The sequence below is a fragment of the Eschrichtius robustus genome, chromosome 9 (genome assembly GCF_028021215.1).
Source record: "Eschrichtius robustus isolate mEscRob2 chromosome 9, mEscRob2.pri, whole genome shotgun sequence".
NCBI lineage: Eukaryota > Metazoa > Chordata > Mammalia > Artiodactyla > Eschrichtiidae > Eschrichtius > Eschrichtius robustus.
In genome coordinates, this window is record NC_090832.1 from 30934640 (window position 1) to 30956131 (window position 21492).

General features: G+C 38.9%; 1 protein-coding gene and 1 non-coding gene across 2 annotated transcripts in view; both read left to right on the forward strand.

Moving 5' to 3' along the window:
* The window catches only part of STX7 (syntaxin 7), a 46508-nt gene that overhangs the window by 12489 nt on the left and 12527 nt on the right, over window positions 1-21492 (forward strand). Inside the window, exon 3 of the mRNA XM_068551121.1 lies at window positions 19676-19745. Within this exon, the coding sequence (XP_068407222.1) occupies window positions 19676-19745 (70 nt within the window). The remainder of the gene's footprint in view (window positions 1-19675; window positions 19746-21492) is intronic.
* Window positions 3857-3963, forward strand: LOC137769752 (U6 spliceosomal RNA). The gene has a single exon (XR_011075068.1). It is a non-coding gene; the product is annotated as a U6 spliceosomal RNA (small nuclear RNA).

A 21492-nucleotide genomic window follows, 5' to 3' on the forward strand; every position in this document is an offset into this window, starting at 1 on the left:
GTTTTGTTTTTTGCTTTTATGGACAATGCTGAACATTCTTGTATGTTCTTTTATTTCATATGTGTATCTAGGAATTGGGTTGCTGGGTCATAGGATATGTGTATGTTCAGTTGTAGTAGATAGAGGTAAACAGTTACCTAAAGTAGTGGTTCCAGATTGTACTCCCACCAGCCAGGGGATCAGAGTTTGTGTTGCTCCAAATCCTTGCCAACATTTGGCATTTATAGTCTTAAATTTTACTCATTTTAGCCACAGTTGTGTCCCACTGTGATGTATATTGCAATTCCCTGATTAGAATCAGACTTTCAGAATGTAGCTGAGCTAAGAAAATCAGTGGGACAATAGGAAAAGTCTCTAATTAGGCAAGCTGTATGTGCGTGCTTGCACGTTTCCTGAAATCACATCCAACAGCAGTGTGGCCTGAGTAAGCTGTTTTACCTTCCAAGACATGATATTCTTATGTATTTTTTCTGTGGGCCGGATTATGGTCTGTTCCAACTTTAACAGGCTATAATTTTAACCAAGTTAAAGTTGTAAAAAATCCTGAAAGCTCTTCTAACATATGCAGGATTATTCTCTTTGTTATTAAGAAACCAGTTGCCATATCTGGACCCATCATGCATGCTTTTAAACTCCCGTAATGGAAACAGTCATTCACAAGTTAGCCACAAGTGGAGTTCCACTAAGAGTTACATATCTAAGTATTAGGAGGTGGGAGAGTTGCGGTCACAAGGGATTCTGGAGTGAATCATGTCAGAAGTAACTAAGTTATGAATTGCAGGAAATTGATAGAAATAACCACAGCTGACCATGAAACACAGTCATTGAGATAAAATTTTCCCATACGTACATATTACAGTAAATCTTACCAGTGCTAATGAGAACTCTGGCATTTGAGTATTGGTTTAAAGAATAATGTAAAAGAGGGCTTCCTTGGTGGCGCAGTGGTTAAGAATCTGCCTGCCAATGCAGGGGACGTGGGTTCGAGCCCTGATCTGGGAAGATCCCACGTGCCGCGGAGCAGCTAAGCCCGTGTGCCACAACTACTGAGCCTGTGCTCTAGAGCCCACGAGCCACATCTACTGAGCCCGCATGCCATAACTACTGAGGCCCGCGCGCCTAGAGCCCGTGCTCCGCAGCAAGAGAAGTCACTGCAATGAGAAGCCCGCGCACTGCAACGAAGAGTAGCCTCCTCTCGCAGCAACTGGAGAAAGCCCGTGTGCAGCAGCGAAGACCCAATGCAGCCAAAATAAATAAATAAAATTTATTTTTAAAAAAAGAATAATCTAAAAAAGGAAGATAGAGAGTGGCTAAAAGCTAACCTTTGGAAAATGAACCCAATAGATCCATTGGTAACTTTATAAAGTATACTCAGCGGAATGTGTAAGTGCAGAAGTTTTCTGCTTTTTAGCAGAAATATGCATGATATGTCATATGTGCTTATGTGTGTGTTCCGGAAGATTTGAGAAGTCAGAACTTTTTAGGGGGGCATAAAATGTGTGATCTTAAGCCCATGTTATAAAGGTTAAGAGAAGGTGACTGAAAAAGGTCTGTGTTGAATCTTCATTGTTTTATTTTTTATCATTTATCTCCTGTAGGTTAAAGCTGTTGGTCCAACACAGACTTGTTTAGATTTGAAGTAAATATTATTGGTTTCTCTGTGTTGCAATTAGCTTCTCATTCTGTGTGCATCCTTTTCTTGTTTATTAGGCAGGATCGTTGCTTGGCTCTTGTCCCTGTAAGGTCCTTAGGACTTTGAGATGAAACACAAAATCTCTACAAAAGCTTGAGCCCTTTTGTTGTTATACTTTTGAGAATGAATGCAGTTCTTTTAACTACAGTCTGGTGAAAGGGACACTAGTTTTGCACCTTAACACATGACTGCGGAAAAGGGAAGCTAGTATCATTGAGTTCTCCTTTTTGGTTGCCGGGGCAAATTTTCTTTAAAAAAAAGAACTCCAGTCCTGAAAAGTTAGTGAATTGACTGGAACTGTGTATTTACCCAGGAATTGGAGGTGTTACCTTTTGTTTCCTGGGGTGGTCTGGTGGGTAGGCAGGCAGTTTACAGAGGGAAAGGAGTTGAAAACGTGTTCTTCTCTCTCTCTCTCCCTCCTCTCCTCCCTCCCCTAAAATGCCCTTTGTTATATCTACTTCTAACGTCACACATCTGAAAATACATGGTCGAATTTTTTCCCCTTGAGGAGAAAAGCTTCAATAGCTTTGATTTCATTGTTGTGATTTTCTTCATGCGTAAGGTGTTGACATAGAACAGAGCTAGGAGTGGAAATTAATGTCTTATCCAAGGGAATATGAACAGAGAACAACCATCCTTTCTTCTCTCTGGTGATTTTTCCTACATGACTGAACACGAGTGCTGTTTATGACTGAATGTGAGTGAACATTTTCTGTTTGTTTCATGAACTAAAACTTTAAGATATGCTCCAGGGAGCTCTGTCCCTCACTGCTCCTATATGTGAACCATCTACATGCCTCTGTCCTGAACATGAATTTTCTTACTGTTGGTTCCAACCCCAATCCCTAGTACTGTGTGTCTTTGCTCCCCATTTGCAACCTAAGTGTACATCCTATTGGTTCTCCCTGCAAAATTTGTCCATTTCTCTCCATCTCTGCTGTCACCACCCAGGTCCCAGCTGCTGCTCTTTCTTCTCTGCATGACTGCAGCCTCCGAAATGTTCTCCCTGCTTCCATTCCTGCCTGTCTACAGTCTATTCTCCATACTATAGCCCAGGTGAACAATCAGTCAGACCATGCCATCTCACAGCTGGAAACTCTCCAGTGATTCCCGTGGCACTCATGATCTGATGTAAATCCCCACCATGCCTCACAACACCCTCCAGATCTGATCCTGCCCCCATTTGCCAACTCCTACCACTCTCCCCTTTGCAGCTGCAAGATTTCAGATTTCAGCCACATTGGCTGCCTTTCTGCTGCTTGAACAGTTGAGCTCCTTCTTACCTCAGGGCCTTTGTGCTTACTTTTCATCTGCTTCAGACATCTTCCCGAATCTTCACACAGTTGGCTTCTCCTTGGATTTTAGGTCTTAGCCCAGAGGTCACATCCTTAGAGATGTTTTCCCTGACCTATCATTTTTGTTCCTCCACTCATTCTTTTTCTCATTAACCGGTTTGTTTTTGTAATGCCTTTGGTCAGTAAATTAAACTACCACACTTGTCTACTTATTTTCTGCATTCCCTACTAGAATGGCAGCTCCTGAAGAGAAAGGGCTTAATATGCCTTGTTCACAGCTCTGTTTGTATTGTAAGAACAGTGCCTGGCCATGAGTCAGCCCTCAATAAAATTGGAATGAATGACCTCAAGTAGGTTACCCAATGTATCTAAACTACATTTATCTATTTTCAACAAGTAGGGATAAGTGTGCCTCACATGTAGTAGCCATTATAAATGTTTATTTCTTTTCTTTCCCTTGACCTTATGGCAGCAATCTCCCCTCACTCATTTGGTAATGAGATTGCTGGCTTGTGAATTCTTTTGTATTTCATCTTTATAATTTTTTGTAAGTGCCAGCATTTTTTTTCCTTAACTACCGGGGTCTGTAATCTCTTCTGTGATTGGGGATCGTACCTTATCGTACCTTTATGCAGAATTAAATCCCTCAAGAGTTTTGCATACAGAGGCTAGTAAGGGTTTATTGGATGATGAAGGATAGAACAGAAAGGATAGAATAGAAAATTTCAAAAAAAAGAATGTTGTGATTCCAAGATGTGACACTGGAGGGAAGGAACATGGTTTGATAAGATGGGAAGCTCTCAGAAATCCTGACTGCAATGTAAAATCACCTGAATGAGGAAGAAACAAGTTATATAAAGAAATCTTAGTGCTCGCTTCAGCAGCACATATACTAAAAATGGAACAATACACAGACGATTAGCATAGCCCCTGCACAAGGAAGACATGGGGAAAAAAAAAAGAAGAAAAATCTTAAAGGAAAGGCACGTTACCTTTCTACCTTTCTGTGAGCCCAGTTCTGAAAAAGAAGCAGTTGTTGAATGTGAATAATGGAAAGAGAGAGGGGAATGAGAAGGGTACAGAAATCACACTATGATACATTGATACACGCAGCACTTGGAAGTACTAGGAACACTTCTAGGGGGGCTGGGATTGCTGCTTCAAATAATTGAAGGGGTGTCAGGTGGAAGAGGGTCACCCTTCCTTCTGTATGATATTAAGGAGGGCAGTTAAGAGATAAGTAGAAAGAAGTTGCAGCAAATATGAGTGGTCCTTCCAGCAGGGCTTTCTAAGGATGCTGTGGGCTGGTACAAGTTACTCATTCATACAGGTGTTTGAGCTTAGGTCAAACATACTTAACAGGTATCTTTTTACTCATTAGTACTGTTTTTTAACCTTCCTCTCACATAAGCACTGTCAGGGTCCTTGTTATGGACTAAATTTTGTCCCCCCAAAATTCGTATGTTGAAGTCCCAATGCCCAATGTGACTGAATTTGGAGATAGGGCCTTTATAGAGGAAATTAAGGTTAAGTGAGGTCATAAGGGTGGGGCCCTAATCTAGTATGACTGGTGTCCTTATAAGAAGAGGAGAGACACCAGGGATGCCCAGGCACAGAGAAAAGGCCACATGAGGACACAGTGGGAAGGAGGCCATCTGTAAGCCAAGGAGAAGCCTCAGGAGAAGCCAGCCCCACTGGCACCTTGACCTTAGACTTCCAGCCTCCACCCAGAACTGTGAGAAAATAGAATTCTGTTGTTTAAGCTATCAGTCTGTGGTATTTTGTTATGGCAGACCTCACAAACTAAACACAGCCCTGCATTCCTTGGCACGGTGCACTGGAATTTAAAGTTATGGGAAACCCAGATAATGGTGAAGTTTGCTTTTGAATCCTGAGATTCTACAGTTTGTTGTAACTAATTGTATTCCAAAAGTAATGTCCACTACTGTGCTTAGGAAGATATTATTGATCACATGATACAGAATGGGAGAAGAAGTATATACTTTAACTTCTTTTGACTTTTATGAAAAACTCAAGATTCCGAAAGATGTTTTCATTTACTAAATAGCATGTTAAGAAGAATAGTTAATGGATAATAATATAGAAATACCTTTATTAAACATGCATTAATTATAAGATTTGCTTCCATTTGAAGCGGCCACTGATAATGATCATAAAGATAAGTCAAGACTGACAGTGTGACATCAGTTGTTTTTTCAGCACTTACCTACCAAAATCACTTACCTGTCAGAGTGCTTCTTCTCAATGGCAACCTTAGGAAAACAGCATTAAAGTCAACTTGCGTACTCTTTTATTTAGTAATAAATCTAAATGATTCCAGAAATACTTATACATAATTACATTCTTTCTTTTTTTAATGAAAATAAGATAATACTGTACCTTTTTTTTTTTTTTGCTGCTTGCTTTTTCTCTCTTCTATGTTGCTTGCATAATTTGTTATTATATGAATTTGCCATACATCTCAAACCTCTGTGTTTTTTTGTTTTTGTTTGGGTTTTTTTGTTTGTTTTTTAGTTGTGAGTTAAGTTTTATTTGGGGCAAAATGAGGACTGTAGCCCGGGAGACAGCATTTCAGATAGCTCTGAGAAACTGCTCAGAAGTCAAACCTCTGTTAATGGACATTTTATCCTAAAATTATATGTTTTAAAAGTTGAGGAGCTTACCGTTTATGCTGCCTCCCTAATGAATCCTTCCTCCTGAGTTCTGTATAGATAAAATGTGGTGCTTATTATACAATAAAATTTTTCATATATGTTTCCACTCTCTTATTTAAAAATTAATTTAACTATTATTAGATTTTTCCACTATAAATATATTCAGTACGCTCAGTAATTGTATTACAGAGTGGCTTCTCTTATTAAATAAAGTTCGTGGTCAGTTGTGTAACTGCTGCCCAGCTGCCCTGTGATGCTGCCTGTGTGTACAGTTTAGTTGGCTCAATGCTGGTGTGAGAACGGGACAACAAAACTCAGGCTGGGCTGTTTAGTTTTGGTTTCCTGGAATGGTTTTGACAATTCTTGTCTTCATCTCTTTGACACTTTTTTGTTGTTTTTCACCAATTAGTAAGCAATGTTTTTCATTAAAGAGTATATTGCGGGGCTTCCCTGGTGGCGCAGTGGTTGGGAATCTGCCTGCCAATGCAGGGGACACGGGTTCGAGCCCTGGTCTGGGAAGATCCCACATGCCGCGGAGCAACTGGGCCCGTGAGCCACAATTACTGAGCCTGCGCATCTGGAGCCTGTGCTCCACAACAAGAGAGGCCGCGATAGTGAGAGGCCCGCGCACTGCGATGAAGAGTGGCCCCCACTTGCCACAACTAGAGAAAGCCCTCGCACAGAAACGAAGACCCAACACAGCCATAAATAAATAAATAAATAAAATTTAAAAAAAAAAAGAATATATTGCCTTTTATACTTACTCCAGTCTGGGTTTTTTCTTAAAGCAGTTATTAACTGGTTTGCATATTAATTGATTTGGAAGAACCCAACGGTCATACAAAATGGTGTTCTGTAAGTCTTGGGACATTTCCTTTTCAAGTCATCTTTCTTGTTATAGTGTCATTTTCATGATCATTATTTGAAGAAACCATTGTTGCAGTAGCATATTACTCATATTGAGTATGGCCACCGACTTCTCTGGAATAGTTTGTTCTTCATCCCATTTAACATCCCAAGAGAATGCCTGCAGACATCCCCAAGATCCCCTCATAGCCTGTGGGTTATTATTTTTCTACTGGGGAATGTGGAAGCCTTTAGCTAAAAATCCAGCTAAGGCCTGTTTACTTGGGAGTGCTCAGAGCACTGCCTTTCTGCTGGGATGGGGGAGGAGAGCTGGGCAGGGTGGCCCAGATACATCCAGTGACTTTAGTTGTATAGTATTGCCTGTACACCTTGCTTTACTCAAAAATCTCGTTCTGAAAAAAAAAAAAAAATCTCATTCTGGAAGATATGTAAGTTAGTATCTTTTAGCTCTCTTTACTAACTGTTTACTCTGTGCCTCATATTTGGTATTTTGAATCTGTTTTTTTGTACATTGTTATTTGATCTTCTAGCCAACTCTGTCAGATGAGAAAATTTAGGTTTGAAGTGGTTAAGTCACTTGCTCAAGTTCATATAACTATTATGGAGAGGCTGGCACTTGAACCCAGGACAGTCTGATTCACATAACACTATGCATTTGGATCATGTTTTATATTGTACCAGGTCATTGTGCATTTATGTGCATTCATTCATACCATGAGTATTAAGCATCTGTGATGTGCTAGGCACTGTCTGGATGCCAGAGATACTTCAGTGAATAAAACAAGCAAAATACCTGCCTTTATGGAGCTAACCTTTAGTGAGAGAAGACAGACAGAAAATAAATAAATAGTGTATTGGAAGGAGGTGTTAAGTGTTATGAGAAGCAACCTGACAAAAACATAACAGTGGGATCTGGTATCCTGGAGAGGGGACTGCATTTCTAAATGGGATACACAGGGAGCCAGGGTAGGCCTTACTGAGGAGATGATAGTTGTACAAGTATTTAAAGGAAGTAAGGGAATGCACCCTTCAGTGTCTGGGGAGAGAATGTTCTAGATGGGGGGGTGGCAGGTACAGGGCCCTGAGGTGGGAGCCTGCCTGGGCGTTGGAGGCGTGGGGGAGGGGTGGGTGTGTGCAGAGCACAGAGAGGAGAGAGTAGGGGCTGGTGGGGGAGCTCAGAGCGGGGGGGGGCCTTACCGGCTACCGTAAGAACTCAGGCTTCTACTCTGGGTAGAACCAGCCTTTTGAGCATGTAAATAAATGGAAAGTGGATACATAGATAGAATGTGCTCATCTAGTCAGCATTACACTTTATTCTCTCTCTGTATAATAGAACTCAGAAGGATTCATTTGTAGAGACAGCATAAACGCTTAAGTTCCCCAACTTTTAGACCTGTAAGCTTAGGATAAAAATCTCCATTAACAGAGGTTTGGTTAAATGACGTATGGCACAGTCATATAATAGAGGAAGCACAGTGTTGGGCTTAACTAGAGTTTTGGATTTGTCAAGTGGTTAAGATAAGTGGAGAGAGGGGCTTGAGGATACAAGCAAGAGAGTGAAGATGATGACATTTAAGCTGACTGTGGCGTTTAAATTGGGTCAGGAGGCAAGCGAAGACACGGGGGGAAGGGGAGGTCATGCGAGGGAAAGTGGCAAAGTGGCAGGACCAAAGGATGCTAGGTCCTGGGGGGGTCAGAGGCTCGTTGGGGTCAGGGTGCCAGTGGGAGAGAGCTAGACATACAGGAGGTGGTGATTTGTAAGTGGTGTGTGTGAAACCAAGGTTATGGAGGAGTTACGGTTGCTGGTAATGAGAAGGCATTTGGTAAGATCTTGGAGTGTGTGATTACGGGAGGGTGGAGGACAAGATCATTTGGAAAAAAGCGTGCAAAGAAATGAGGCGAGTATGGTGGCAGGATTATCAGCATGGGTATTGAAATCACCAGGAGTTGAGAGAGGATTTGACAGTGACAGTGAGCTAGGAGCTAGCTAAAGCCATCAGCAATTCAAGGGCTGTGGCCTGAGCAATCCAAAATGGCAACAACTGTTAACGGGGCTCATGCTTTCTGTGTGTCTAATCTTTCCTGTCATTTAGTCTTCATTTCTGAATTTGTCTTTCTCTTTTCTTCCCTGAGTTCCTCTAGTTTCTGCTTTGCTGCTGCCTATTATCTGGCCATCTTGTCTATGAGCTGTTTTGTGATTTTCCTTTAAAATTGCAATTGCCTCACTGAGTTAAAAAAAAAAATGTGGTGCTATTTTGGGTTATAATTTTCACCTTATCCACTTCTGTGGCAACATTTTTTCCTGCTGCGTTTTCTTTGTAGCGAGTTTTGCTGTTCTTTTCTGCTGTTTTGTATAATCTTTTGCATGGCTGCTCTGTCTGTTCTCTTGGTTGTTGTTCAGTGGAATGAGCTTGCTTTTCCTGGCAGGAGACAGCTGGGAAGGGAGAGGGTGCCCAGGCTGTGCTCTCGGGCTCCTTCCTCTCTGCATTGCCCTGAGGCACTGTTTCTTTCCCCCTCTGCCTCTCAGAACCTAGCCTGGCGTAGGGGAGTTCCCCCTCCAGTCCAGACGTTTCCCCCCCCCCCCCCCGCCCCCGTCACTCCATTGGTTCCCCAGTGCATAGCCACTTCTTTCTAAGGCATCCCCCTCCTCTTAGGGAAAGGTGACGCTTTCAGAGATGAGCAGCCTGGGGCCCCGAGCATGGTCCAAGCCTCCGCTCTCCGCCTCGCTCAGCAGAGTGCCTGCTTCCTGTCTGCCCTGCCCCGGTCCCCCTTGGGGGCCACCATCATCTCCTGGTGGTGCACACTTGCTGGTGACATTTTGGCGCTCTGCCTCCCCAATTCTCCTCTGCAACACCCCTGTTTCCTATCCCATCCCCATGGCTTCCCACTCACGATCTGTTCTTTTCTGTTGCTTCTGGCCACATGTACGTATTTTTGAGAATTCTTTTGTGGTCTTAATTTCTCTGAAAATGTAACTTACGTGGGTTTTCTTTTTTCCCGCCTTTCTGTTCTATATGGCTTGAGGAGGGAAGAAGAGGGAAGATTCAGGAAAAAACTTGTACCATGTTCCTATAGGAAGCAGAAATCCATTTGCAGTGTTTTAGCAAAAACATGTGAGCAGCAGGGTCTTGCAAATAAAACTGATCAGAAATTGGGACTGAGATAAACAGTTGAGGAATCACTGCCATATGAGCTGGAGGTGAACTTCCTCACACGGCTAATACTCAGGCTGCTTTTGGAGCAGCAGGAGGACTGTCGGGCCATCCGGTGGATGACAGCAAGGAAGCTCATCCAGGAGGTGAGGAGGGCCGAGGAGGGCTCCGGAAGGCTGGAGAACCGCGAGGAGGCAGGCTGCCCCGCTGGCAAGTCCCCCTGTGTTAGCTGAGTACACAGATCACCTACTCAAGGGGCCACGTCCTCCTCTTGGCCTCTGTTACTCCCGATTCTAGACTCTCTCTGAGCAGGTCAGCTGAGCAGGGCCACATGATAAGATGTTAGGACTGAACATCTTTGCTAAGACAGAGCTTGCAGTGTTCTGGCCATCTTAGAAATCCAAAGTACTGTTTACATACAGTTTTCAAATGGCTTGTTTTTGCACTTTGTTCATTTTTAAGAATCATGACTTTAGATTTAACTCTTTATTAGTCTACAGTAGCTTTAAAATGCCCTAAATTTCTACTTTGTTAGCCTGTGTGCCTTTCTCCCTCTAAATATTCGGAAAGAAAACCAATGAGAAATTTAAAATTAAATGTGTTCTAAATGGGAGATTGCTTCATGGAAGCAGGACTTGCCTGCAAGTGTTGGAGTGCCAGGAAGGAGAGTACAGTAAACCAGCAGGCTTGGCCCCGAGGGGCAGGCTTCACCTTGAGCTTCTCAGCTCAAGACTTATCCTTTAGAAGATCCTTCAGTTTCCTCCCCACCCTTCTCCTCCCCACCGTTCACATCAGTTCTTTTACCCATAGAGAAGATAAGCTCCCTATTCAGGTCATAAGACAGAGCATGAGATAGAGAGCCTATTGGAAAAAAGCCCATAATTATTTTAGTAGCTTTATTTCAGATTCTCTAAGGAGTTTTTCTACTTACCATGTGCTTTTTAGAATTATAATATCCTTTTCTTGGACCTAGTTCACTTGATTTTTTTTCTCAGAACCTTTTTGTGTTGAAACTTATTTTCAATTAGCTGATATATTTTCTCATGATACATTATCCTATGCACCTTGTACTGTGTAATGAGCCCAACCTAATGATTCTAACTCTGATTATAGTAAACTTACCAGTAATAGCATCTCGTGTTCTTACAGAAATCTATGCCATTTTGAAAATGTTTTTATATATATCATCTTCTGTAATATTTCAAACCACCCTTTAAAATAGGTAGAGTGTTTGATAGATGACGAAAGAGTTGTCTAAAACAGAATTTGTTTTTATTAATATTTAGTTGGGTTTTTTTTCTAGTTCAGTTTCTTACTTGTGTGTATACGTGTCACTGTCAGGTGGTAGCTGACTTCCCTCCTAATTAGGGGTTATAACTGTCTTGTGTCAATTGATATTTATCATTATCTCTACAATTCTCATAACTGTATCAGAGTTTATTAAGTTTCAGCACCCTTCTACAGCATGGTTCACATTAATATATATTAATAAGAATATTCTTACTGTCCATTTCTGACTTTCAGGAGAAAAACATTAAGCCACTTCATACTGTTTGCTCTCATTTATTGAACTCTTTCTGTTTCCAGTACAAGGTGCTTACATACATTGTCCTCAGTTGAAGTTCATCATAACTGAGGAAGAGGTGATTCTCCCTCTGCTTGACTGGTGAGGCAGTTATAGCTTAGAAAGATGAGGTCAATTGCCCAAGGTCAGCAGCCAGCAAGAAGTGAGGTCAGGTTTCCAAATCAGACTGTCTGGCTCCCAGGCTGCTTGCTGGTCAGTGTTACACTCCACTTCTTCTTCCTCAATGTGATGTGGGTGAGACTGAGTCAGAATCTCAAAACCACTTGTCCAAGGGTGTTAGTAACCATTGTTTTTTTTCTACGATTGACAGTTTCAACTGTGAATTATTTGGGGTTGAGCAACAGAGATATTATGTGCTAAAAGAGCAGGTAGTTGTATTCTGTTCTCCGTTGTTTGTGGAGACATTTCTTTGAAGGCACACATGCCTGTTAGGGCTGGCCCAGGCAGCCCAGCCACTCTCAGTGGTCAGACAGCATCCTCCCTGGTCCCCAGGGCACTCTGACAGGTGGTGACATTACACAGCCCCTGATGCCAACTGTTGCCTACAGTTTGTACAGCAGAAAAAAATACCCTTTGCTGTGAAGCGTTTTTTTCCTTAGGTCATCCACTAGATGGCAGCAGACTCACATGGAACAGAATGGGTGTTTGGTACTGAAAATAATGAAGAGCCAGAAAGGGGATGGTTTGGGTTTTGTGGAAATAATAATGCGCCTTTTCTGGATGTGTAGGAAATAGTGTTATCTTTACGTCATGAAAAATGTAATATATACTGTAAAGTCTAGAAGTAATGGTAACTCTCTAGAAGTAATGGTGCAAGTAGTTGCAGATTGTGGATAACGCAAAAATAATTTGTTCATTGTATTGTTGTAGAGGTGCATCTTGGTTTAATCCTATCTCAGTGTATCAGTATCAGGTGAATTTTTCTTCAAGTAACTGTTTATGATTATGTAAAATATTTGTTTCTTAAGTTTTATGTTTCACAGGTTTTTTCTTTCAAATTAGACATATGTCAATAAAAATGAATATGACTGCTTCATAAATTCACAGTATCCCAGGCGAGGTAATGAAATGAAACCCAGTAGACATGACTTGGAAGAAGCTAGGAATGATTATCAGTTTTTCCAGATCACCATCCTGTTTGTCATCTACCTAGAAACCTCTTTTTTGTCTCTCTCTCTCTTTCTCTAAACTAATTTTTCTTAAACATTTTTGAACATGGTCAACTTGAGTAAGGCAAGAGATCCTATGAACCACTATCCTAAAACTAGGAGATAGTCAAAAACTGGAGAGTAATAAAATAATAGATTGGTAACAATATAGTTACTTTACAAAAATGTTCATCCAATACAATGAAAAGGTAACCATAATTGTTTCTAAATTAATGTGAGAAGAGCAGCAATTGAAAATAATAACCCATACAAGCCAGCACCTATGATGTACTGGTAACATATTCTTTCTGAAAATTGCAGAAATCTAACCTAGTATACATGCATGTTCAGTGGAAGATTTGCAGCGTTGTTCAGTTTTGTGTGAAACAGACAACATAGTGAGTACTTAGTACACTCAAGTACCATACTGAATTGAGTTTGTGAATACAAAGTTTTAGTAATTTTTACTAATTTAGGACAAGGATCAGCCAATTTTTACTATAAAGAGCCAAATAGTAAACATTTCAGGCTTTGCTACCCACATATGGTCTCTTGTGTATTCATTGTTGTTGTTTTGTTTTTTTGTTAACCCTTTCAAAATGTAACAACCATTCTTAGCTGGAGGGCTGTATAAAACTAGGCTGGAAGCCCTGACAGGCCATGAATGGCTGACCCTGGTGTAAGAGGGTAATACTGCTCATATGTAAATTGATGTCTCTGGAATCTTGCCAGTTCATAAGACCTGAAGAAAGGACAGGTGTTTATTTCCTGATCAGCTTCAGTAGGGCGGAAGAATCCTTGTGGTCCACTGGTAGGCCTTGAAATGTACTTTGAACACTACTTGAAACACCTAAGCATCTCAGCTCATCTCCTATTAAGTTACTCCAAGTTAGCACAGACTTATTTTTCCTTTGTTTGCTTTGGCAACTATCATACACCTGGATTATGAAATAATCTTTTTAAAAGCCTTTTACTTTTAGCCCTTTTAGCACACTGAAAAATACTGTTTTAGAAACTAAGAAATCTATATTCTAATCCCAGCTCTTCTACTTAAATAGCCATAGTTTCTTGGACAAATCAGTTATTTTGTTTGGTTCTCAACTTCATGTATATAATAGAATTGAACTAATGCCATGTAATATTTCCCCTAAATTTGATTCAGTAATTTCAAATTTATGTTTCCATAGGCCCTTTATCACCTGATCAGATGATACCTTTACTTGATCCTCAAGTTTAGAGCTATACAAAGTAAAGAAATACAAGTAAATGAGTGTTGATGTCCAGAAACCCTTCACTGTGCCCGGTGGATAGTGGATGGCCAGACCATGTCGAATGAATGAGTAATAAAGGAGCTACCTTTCTTAGCTTTCTTCTTATATATGCCTTGTGTTTTAGAAATACATATGACTTCTTATATAGGATTCAGTCTTTCTAATGCTCTTTTGTTGTTCAGTTTAAAAAATACTCGTTGAGTGTGAACAATATGGTGGGTTCTAGAGATACGGTAATGAACAATGGATACCTAGTTCTTGCCTTTAAGGAGTTTACCCTTGTGGTTGGGGGAACCAGTCGGTAATCTGATCATTTCAAGTCATGTCTAAGTACGGTATTAGAGGTTTGAATCTCCAAAACAAAGTGTCTCGTGTCTTACTTCAAAAACAATACAAATACCACCTCTGTTAAGGCTTTTTGGATTGTCCTTCAACTGAATGCCTATATTATAGGTCCTTGTTTGAAACATTATTATTAACATTTATATAATGTACTTTTTTTTCTCCTTTTCTAAATTACATGCTGCCTGAGTGTAAGGGGCCTTGTCTTACATTTGTATTCATGAAAAACATCTAGCACTCATTAATTTAATGCACTCTGTTAGGCAAAACGTAATGGTTGCATTTCTAAGAAACTTCAATTTATGAGATACTGTGTTATTAAAATTGTTGTTTCAGAGTGAGAAGAAGGTTGTCAGCTAAAGCATTTGACTTGTAAAGAGCTTCAATATTTATGAAGCCTAAATAGCGCTAAGTAAATCTAGCTTTTGATTACAAGTAGCTTGTTTTATGAGTCTGGCCTTTCTTTTTGTGATTGTTGCTAGGACTCTGACTGTTAATCACCTGCATTACTCGTAGTGGAGGTAAGCAAAGCTCAAAGACTCTTAGACTAGTTTAACAACCAGTTTTTTCCCTTAAGACTGGTTCTGTAATGATACTTCCCAGTGGTCATGGTATTATAAACCAAAAAGAGCCAGTGTAATAAGGATTTGGGGTATCAGATGACCAAAAATAAATGTCCATTATAGTTCATACTTTTTGTTTCCGATAATGAACATATTTCCCTTTTTGCATACTTAAGCTTGAAAAAATTAAAAAGCCCCTGTCTAACATGGTGCCGCTTTGACTCATACAACCTGAACTCCTCTCCCATCTCTACGGATGGGTAGGACCAAGGCCTGTTTATTTCCTGCATCCAGTGCCAGGTCTAGTGGGTGATTTCCAGTCCATTCCTCCTCTGCTTCTACCAGATGGAGGTGGGATTATATTCCTTATTTGGATATTGTCTGTAAATCACCTCAAGGGATGGAAGAACATTTGCAAGTGAGTAATTAGGTGTAAATGTGATCTATTTCTCTTCGCTTTTGCCCCTTAGTTCCTAAATCTGAGTGTTCTTTCTGGCTGTGGGTGAAGCAGCACCATGGAGTGGTGGTTCTTTGAGAGCGTAAAGATCCCATGGGGCTGCAGGTCACCTTCCCGAGATACTGTCTCTCAGATGACACCGGAATTGGGTCTTCACAAGGCCATTAAAAATTCTAGAAGTCCAGCAGCTTCCAGATAATGGAGTACTGGGAGACCAAGGAATCCCATTGTCCTTGGAAGTTCTGTTAATTGTTTTTTCTCTGTAAATTGAATATCTCGATCAAAAGCACTGGTGTGTAGAATACCATGATTGTGACTAACCTATGGATTAGGAAGCTGGTAGAGTCATGGGGGCAGGGCAGTAGAAGAAGCATAACAAAATCCATAGTACTGCTGTTCCAGTGAGTATAAAATTCTGCCTCCAACACGATGGAAGGAGTATCATCATCTTGCCACTGGGTGACTGGCTCATACCCCCATAGATGGCGCCACATCGCATATTTACTTTTGATTGCTATTGCTGCAGGTTGGTACATGGCATTTCCAGTAATCATGTTAATCTGAGAAAGGGGAAGTCCAGTTGGTGAGCCTACATGTGGTTTTTATTCTTAAACCATTGCTGGTTTATTAGTCCAGTGAACAAGTGCTGTAGAAGTTGGGGTGAGGGGCAGGCTGGTTAACATACACAGAACAAAATCTAGAAAGAGAACATAACACCTAACACATAGCAGGCAGCTCAGGTCACTGGGTCACCTAGTATACCACTGTTTACTTTTTATCCAGGGCTTAGTAGCAAGACTAGAACTGTTCCTCAAAAGGTAACATTGGTTTGCCAAAGAGAGCATGATTTTGGTCCAAGATTCTAAGGGACTCCTGTGGTCTTTCTTTCTTCCTAGTGGGACTTGCCACTAGTTTTATACAGAACTCTGAAATTGCATAGGCTCTTGAGTTACCATTGGATCAACCAGGTCATTAAAGCCAAGTTGTAGGGCTGCTTGTACCAACACTTGAACTAGCTGGATAGCCTTTTCTTTTGCGGAGTTGAAGCCAGAGGTGGCAGCCTTTGGGGGCATTCAGTAAAATGGGTTGGAGCCGCATAAAAAGTCTCACTAAGCACTGTTTCCCCATTTGTATTTGAGACTGCAAAGAAAAGCAGTTTGTCATTTACTTTGCAGGAGTATGTCAATGATCCATACGGATTAATGGACCAAGATTCTTCACCAAAGAAACAGGGTCCTGTATTTTCATGGAATTTATCTTCCATCTACTGGCATACTTCCATCCTTCCAAGGCATCTAAGAGTGCATGTTGCTTCTTGCCTTTCAGATCCTAAAAGCACATGTAAGCGGTGTGTTGGACTAGTGTAGTGTCCCATTGGAGGAGAGGATCAACAACCTTGACAACTAACTTGTAGTACAGAGATAAAGAGTATATACAACCCTAAGATAAGACTGTGAAGGCTCTACGCCATCCCATCCAGTTGAAAACAAACTCCTTCTCGTGTTTTCTATTTTTTTAGGTTAGAGCAAAAAGTATTTACCGTATCAGCAGGTTTATACAGGGTGCCAGAGATTGTGATGATCTGTTCTAGTAAACAGATCACATTTTGAGGAGCACCGCAGTTGGAGTCACCATTTGAATAAGCTTCTGCTAGCCATCATAATTGCCTTCTGCATCCTCCAGACAGGCCAGTTAAATGGGAATAGGGGAGGCTTCACCCCGCTCAGCTTGTCAGGTCTTCGGAGGCATTTCTGAGCAGTACACAAGAATAGGTGTTGCTCCTGGTTTTCTGTTTTGTTGGAGTATTGCGCCCTCAGGGGCTCCCGGTTATCTCTTCCTTCGCATATAAGCCCTTACTCAGGGAGAAAGGGTGAAAACGGGCTTCTGAGTGTGTCTGTTTACAAAAACTAGGGAAATAACTACTTGGTAGATTTAGGCTCCTTCCCACTGGGCCTATCAGAAGCATGTCTACTTAAATTTTTTAAGGGCGGAACAGTTTTATATAGTGTTCATACATTAAAGTTATTTATCCTTTCTAGGATTGATATTCTTTTCAGTCTTTCTTTTGCTATTCATGTTTTCAATGAATATTATCAATTTTTAAAGTTCCTGTTCCTGGCCCATTTTTGTACTGGCTTGTCTGACCTTTTCTCAGTTATTTCTGATTCTTTCTACATGATGGACATTGCTCCTTCCTATGTCTTTACCTTTTTTCAAGGCTTTTGATTGTAATTATATTATCATCTGCTTACTTTTCTTGATTTTTACCAATCTGCTATGTGTTGATTATCAATGAAGTTTAATTTCTCATATTTTTTTTGCTTGTTATAATTTTAAGATGATACCTTTTACTCATTTTTCATTGAGCTATTTTTATATTTCCAGTTTATAGGATTTTTTTCTATATTAGGGATATTAACCCCTTTACTCATTATGTGCTGCAGGTATTTTCTCCCATGTACACACACACACACACACACACACGCACGTTACTTATATATATTTGTAATGTAGATACATATTTTTCATATAGTATTTTAAAACTTTGTGTATGTTTTGCCAGTTGGATATATTTTCCTTCATGGTTTTTAGTTTTGTATCATACTTGGATAATATTTTATACCTCATGCCAAGATAATAAATAAGATTGTGTAATAAATACATTTTTATAGTTTTATGTAGCAGTTTAATAGTGTCTTATATTAATAATTTATTACAGATTTATTTTACTTCATGAGGTAAGCTAGAGTTCTCTGTTTTAACCCCCAAGTTGGTTAGTCAGTTTTCCTGGTGTCATTTATTGAGCAATCTATTTTTTTTTTTTCACTTATTGTGACCTTTTTTAAAAGACAGGAGCCCTCTAGATGTGTGATAAATGCCTGCATCAGTTTGTCTTATCAACGTACTTTTTTTGAAACTAAAAGCTTTAAACCCCTATAAGGTAGCCCAAGAAAATCTGTTGAGGTTAAGAAGGAAATATGTAATTGTAATAAGTTATAAAACAGCGAACAAAATTCCTCCACCTCACAAAAGAAAAATCTGTTACCAAAAAGAATGGCAAAAAAGAAATTCCTTTGTAAGTAGCTGAATGGTTAACAGTTGCTATATGATTCCTCTCCGGTATTTATATTATTCATCTTTGACTTGAAACCAATATTTATTACATCATCCTCAGTGAACAAAAGTTGTCCTGTGTTTCGGAATACAATCATTCCTTTGATCCCATAAATATCAATAAATAGTGACTATTTAAAAGCATTTAAGCTATATAAATAAACGATTATTTTAAATGAAAAGAATGGGTGGGCTGAATCATTTTTCTCTAGTTCTTGGAAGTGTGAAAGTTCCTTACTTTGAGATGGATTTTCAACTTGTTTCTACTTGACATTTTATTTGTGTATATGAATGCATAAAGCTAGGACCTCCCCTTTTGTAAAGAGCCCGTTTTTTTTATTACAGTGGTCATAGACTTCTGAGTGGTGAACTTAGCATAAAATATTTAAAACCTACAGAAGAGTAAAACTATATAGTACAGTGAACTTTTTATATACCCTTTACCTGGGTTCACCAGTTGCTGACATTTTTCAACTTTTGTTTGGTCTCTCTCTCTCTCTCCAGATTCAAATTCAAGTTTCTCCAGTTGTCTCCACAACTTTTTTGTAGTTTTTGTGGGTTTGTTTTTTTTTTTTTTTCCTGATTCAGAATCCAGTCAAAAATCATACACTGGGTGTATTAGTATTTTGTGTTTTTTAGTTCTTTAATTTAGAAAGCTTTCCTGCTTTCATACTTTTTTTCTTTTGTTGACATTGACATTTTAAAAAGTACAGGCCAGTTGTTTTGTAGATTATCCCGTAATTTAGATTGGTCTGATTTCTTTCTCATGATTAGATTCGGGTTAAATATTTTGGCAAGAAAAATACATAGGTCATATTGTGACTTTCCTGTTGCATTATGTCAGGAGGCTCATAATGCTAGTTTGTACCATTGGTGGTCCTAAATTTGATCATTTGTTTTATAAGCAACAGATTTATCTTTGATAAAGTTAACTCAAAGTAGTGACATCTGTGTGATGATAATTTGGGGTCATGTGAGTATCCCCATGGTTTTAGCATCCTTTGATCTTTGCTTGAATCACTTACTACATAGAGAGTTGAAAAATAACTTTTCTAATTTTGTTATTCCCCCTTCATTTATTAACTATAATTCATTCACTTTATACCCCAGTGAATTATGTAACTGTAACAATTATTTTCCTTACAATTTTTATGCCAGTACAGTTAACGTGAAAGTCCATGTGCCATTGTACTAAATGTTCTGATGGAATAGGGAAGACGATAATATTTTTGGCTCATAATTGCCGTTTCACATGGTAAGGGCCCCACACAATACTCTTGAAAATAAATCCATTGTCTCTAATCTTGAGTTTTAATTTAATTAATTTAATTAATCTTGAAAATTAGTCCATTGTCACTAATTACATTTGAATAAACCATTTCTTTTTTTTCCTCAACTAATACTTCCTATATGTATCTCTTTGTTTTTCTTTTTCTAACTGTCCTATTGTTTGTATTAATTTCTATTGCCCTAACATTTGAAACAATTACACATTTATTTTCTATCATAATAGCTGCGGAAATACAGAGGACTCTGAATCAACTTGGAACACCTCAAGATTCACCTGAATTGAGGCAGCAGCTGTAAGTATTAATTAAACAACAAAAAGGAAATAGAGGGGAAAAACCACCTATCGTTTTGTTCCTTTGATAGTGTGTAGTGTTATGTTTATTGGAGAAAACAATGGAAAATTAATAAGGTTTTTCTGCTGCCTCATTTGTACTAAGCTTTTGTGTAGGTTTTTTCCTGTCCAGAGTGGGCAGATGTTTTTCTTTATTTTAAAGATCTGGCTTACTCTATCAAAGCAGAACTTCTTTGGTTAGCTTTTTTATACCTTTTAATAGGTTGTTTTTGATGGCTTTGAAAAACGGTACTCTGAGCTTCTCTATTTGTGTGATTCATTTCCCATAGCTAACAATCCATATGATGATTTTTATTTCACTTAGATTCAATGCATATCCAATATGAACTATGCCCCTAAAAGTTTATATTTACATCTTTGAATTTCAGAAAGCATTAGCCTCTGTTTAAAAAAAAAAAAAGTTGTAATGAAGTTATTTAGTACATATTTGAATAAATTAACATGCTATTAGAAAAACAGCAATAATACCTCGTGGTGTTACAGATTTTACAGAGTGTTTTTACGCATTTTGTCATCTGAACCTTACAAAATTGGAGTGAGCTAGATAGATTAAAAGAACTATTTCCATTTTGCTTATAAGGAAAACATGTCTGTTTCGGGTTTGATGATTTGCGCAACATTATTCTGAACCTGAATCTTAAATCTTAGTTCAGCACTGTTAACAGCTACAAATTTCAAGTAATATATATGTAATAAGTGATATGCCAAACATTAGCTACAGAAGGAAAAATTGCAAAGAAGAAATTAAGAGATAGGTAATAGTAATTCACATTTTTATGAAGTACAATTTGAGGAATTTGCAGTTGTCTCTAATTTGTATTGCATTTTTCTGCAGTGGATAGATATCAAGGTGCTAAACATGCCCCAAATCTAAATAATAAACCATCATTTATTAAAATAAAATGGAATAGAAACCGTAATTCTTAATAGTTAATAATATTTTGCTAAGGTTAATAGTGGAGATTCTGAATATGTAGACATCATTAAAGTCTTCTTTTAGAATTTTAATTATATTACTTTTTCTAAAGATTTTTAAGAGGCATATTAAAGATAGGGCACTTGGTAAATATATATAAGTAGGGTATAATTCTTCCTTATCAGTCAAATACAGATATCTATACTAAAACATATTTTTACATAGTATCTCATTATTTTAAAGGATCATAAGTGTGACCAATACATGTTTAAAATGAGAGATAATATATATGAGAAGTACTGATGTTGTGACTTGTAAAGCATCACATTAATACAGGCTTTTTTTTAGTGTTAATTTCTTTAGTTAGAGATCTTAGTTTTTACTTTATAAGCTAGCTAGCAAGATAGATATAAATAGCTATATAATTTACCTCTTTTACTGTGTTCTGTTCTTTTTACAGAGAAGTGCTATTGTTTTTTTCCACAGCAAACTTAAATAATAGTAAATTTGTATTATTACTCATGTCTCTGCTTTTTTTTTTTTTTTAAGTATCCTATAGGATATAAATGTTCAGGTAGAGAAATATGAGAGGCTGGCTGTACCCTGAGACCTGGGAACTGGGCAGAGTTTAAGACAACAAATCCTCTTTACTTATTCAACTGATCTCCCAATTGTGGGATGCACATAAAAGGCTCCCACAGCCACCAAATCTCGAACATCAGACACTTTACAATCTCGTGTTGGCTTTTGTCATCTTCCTTTCTAAATGGCT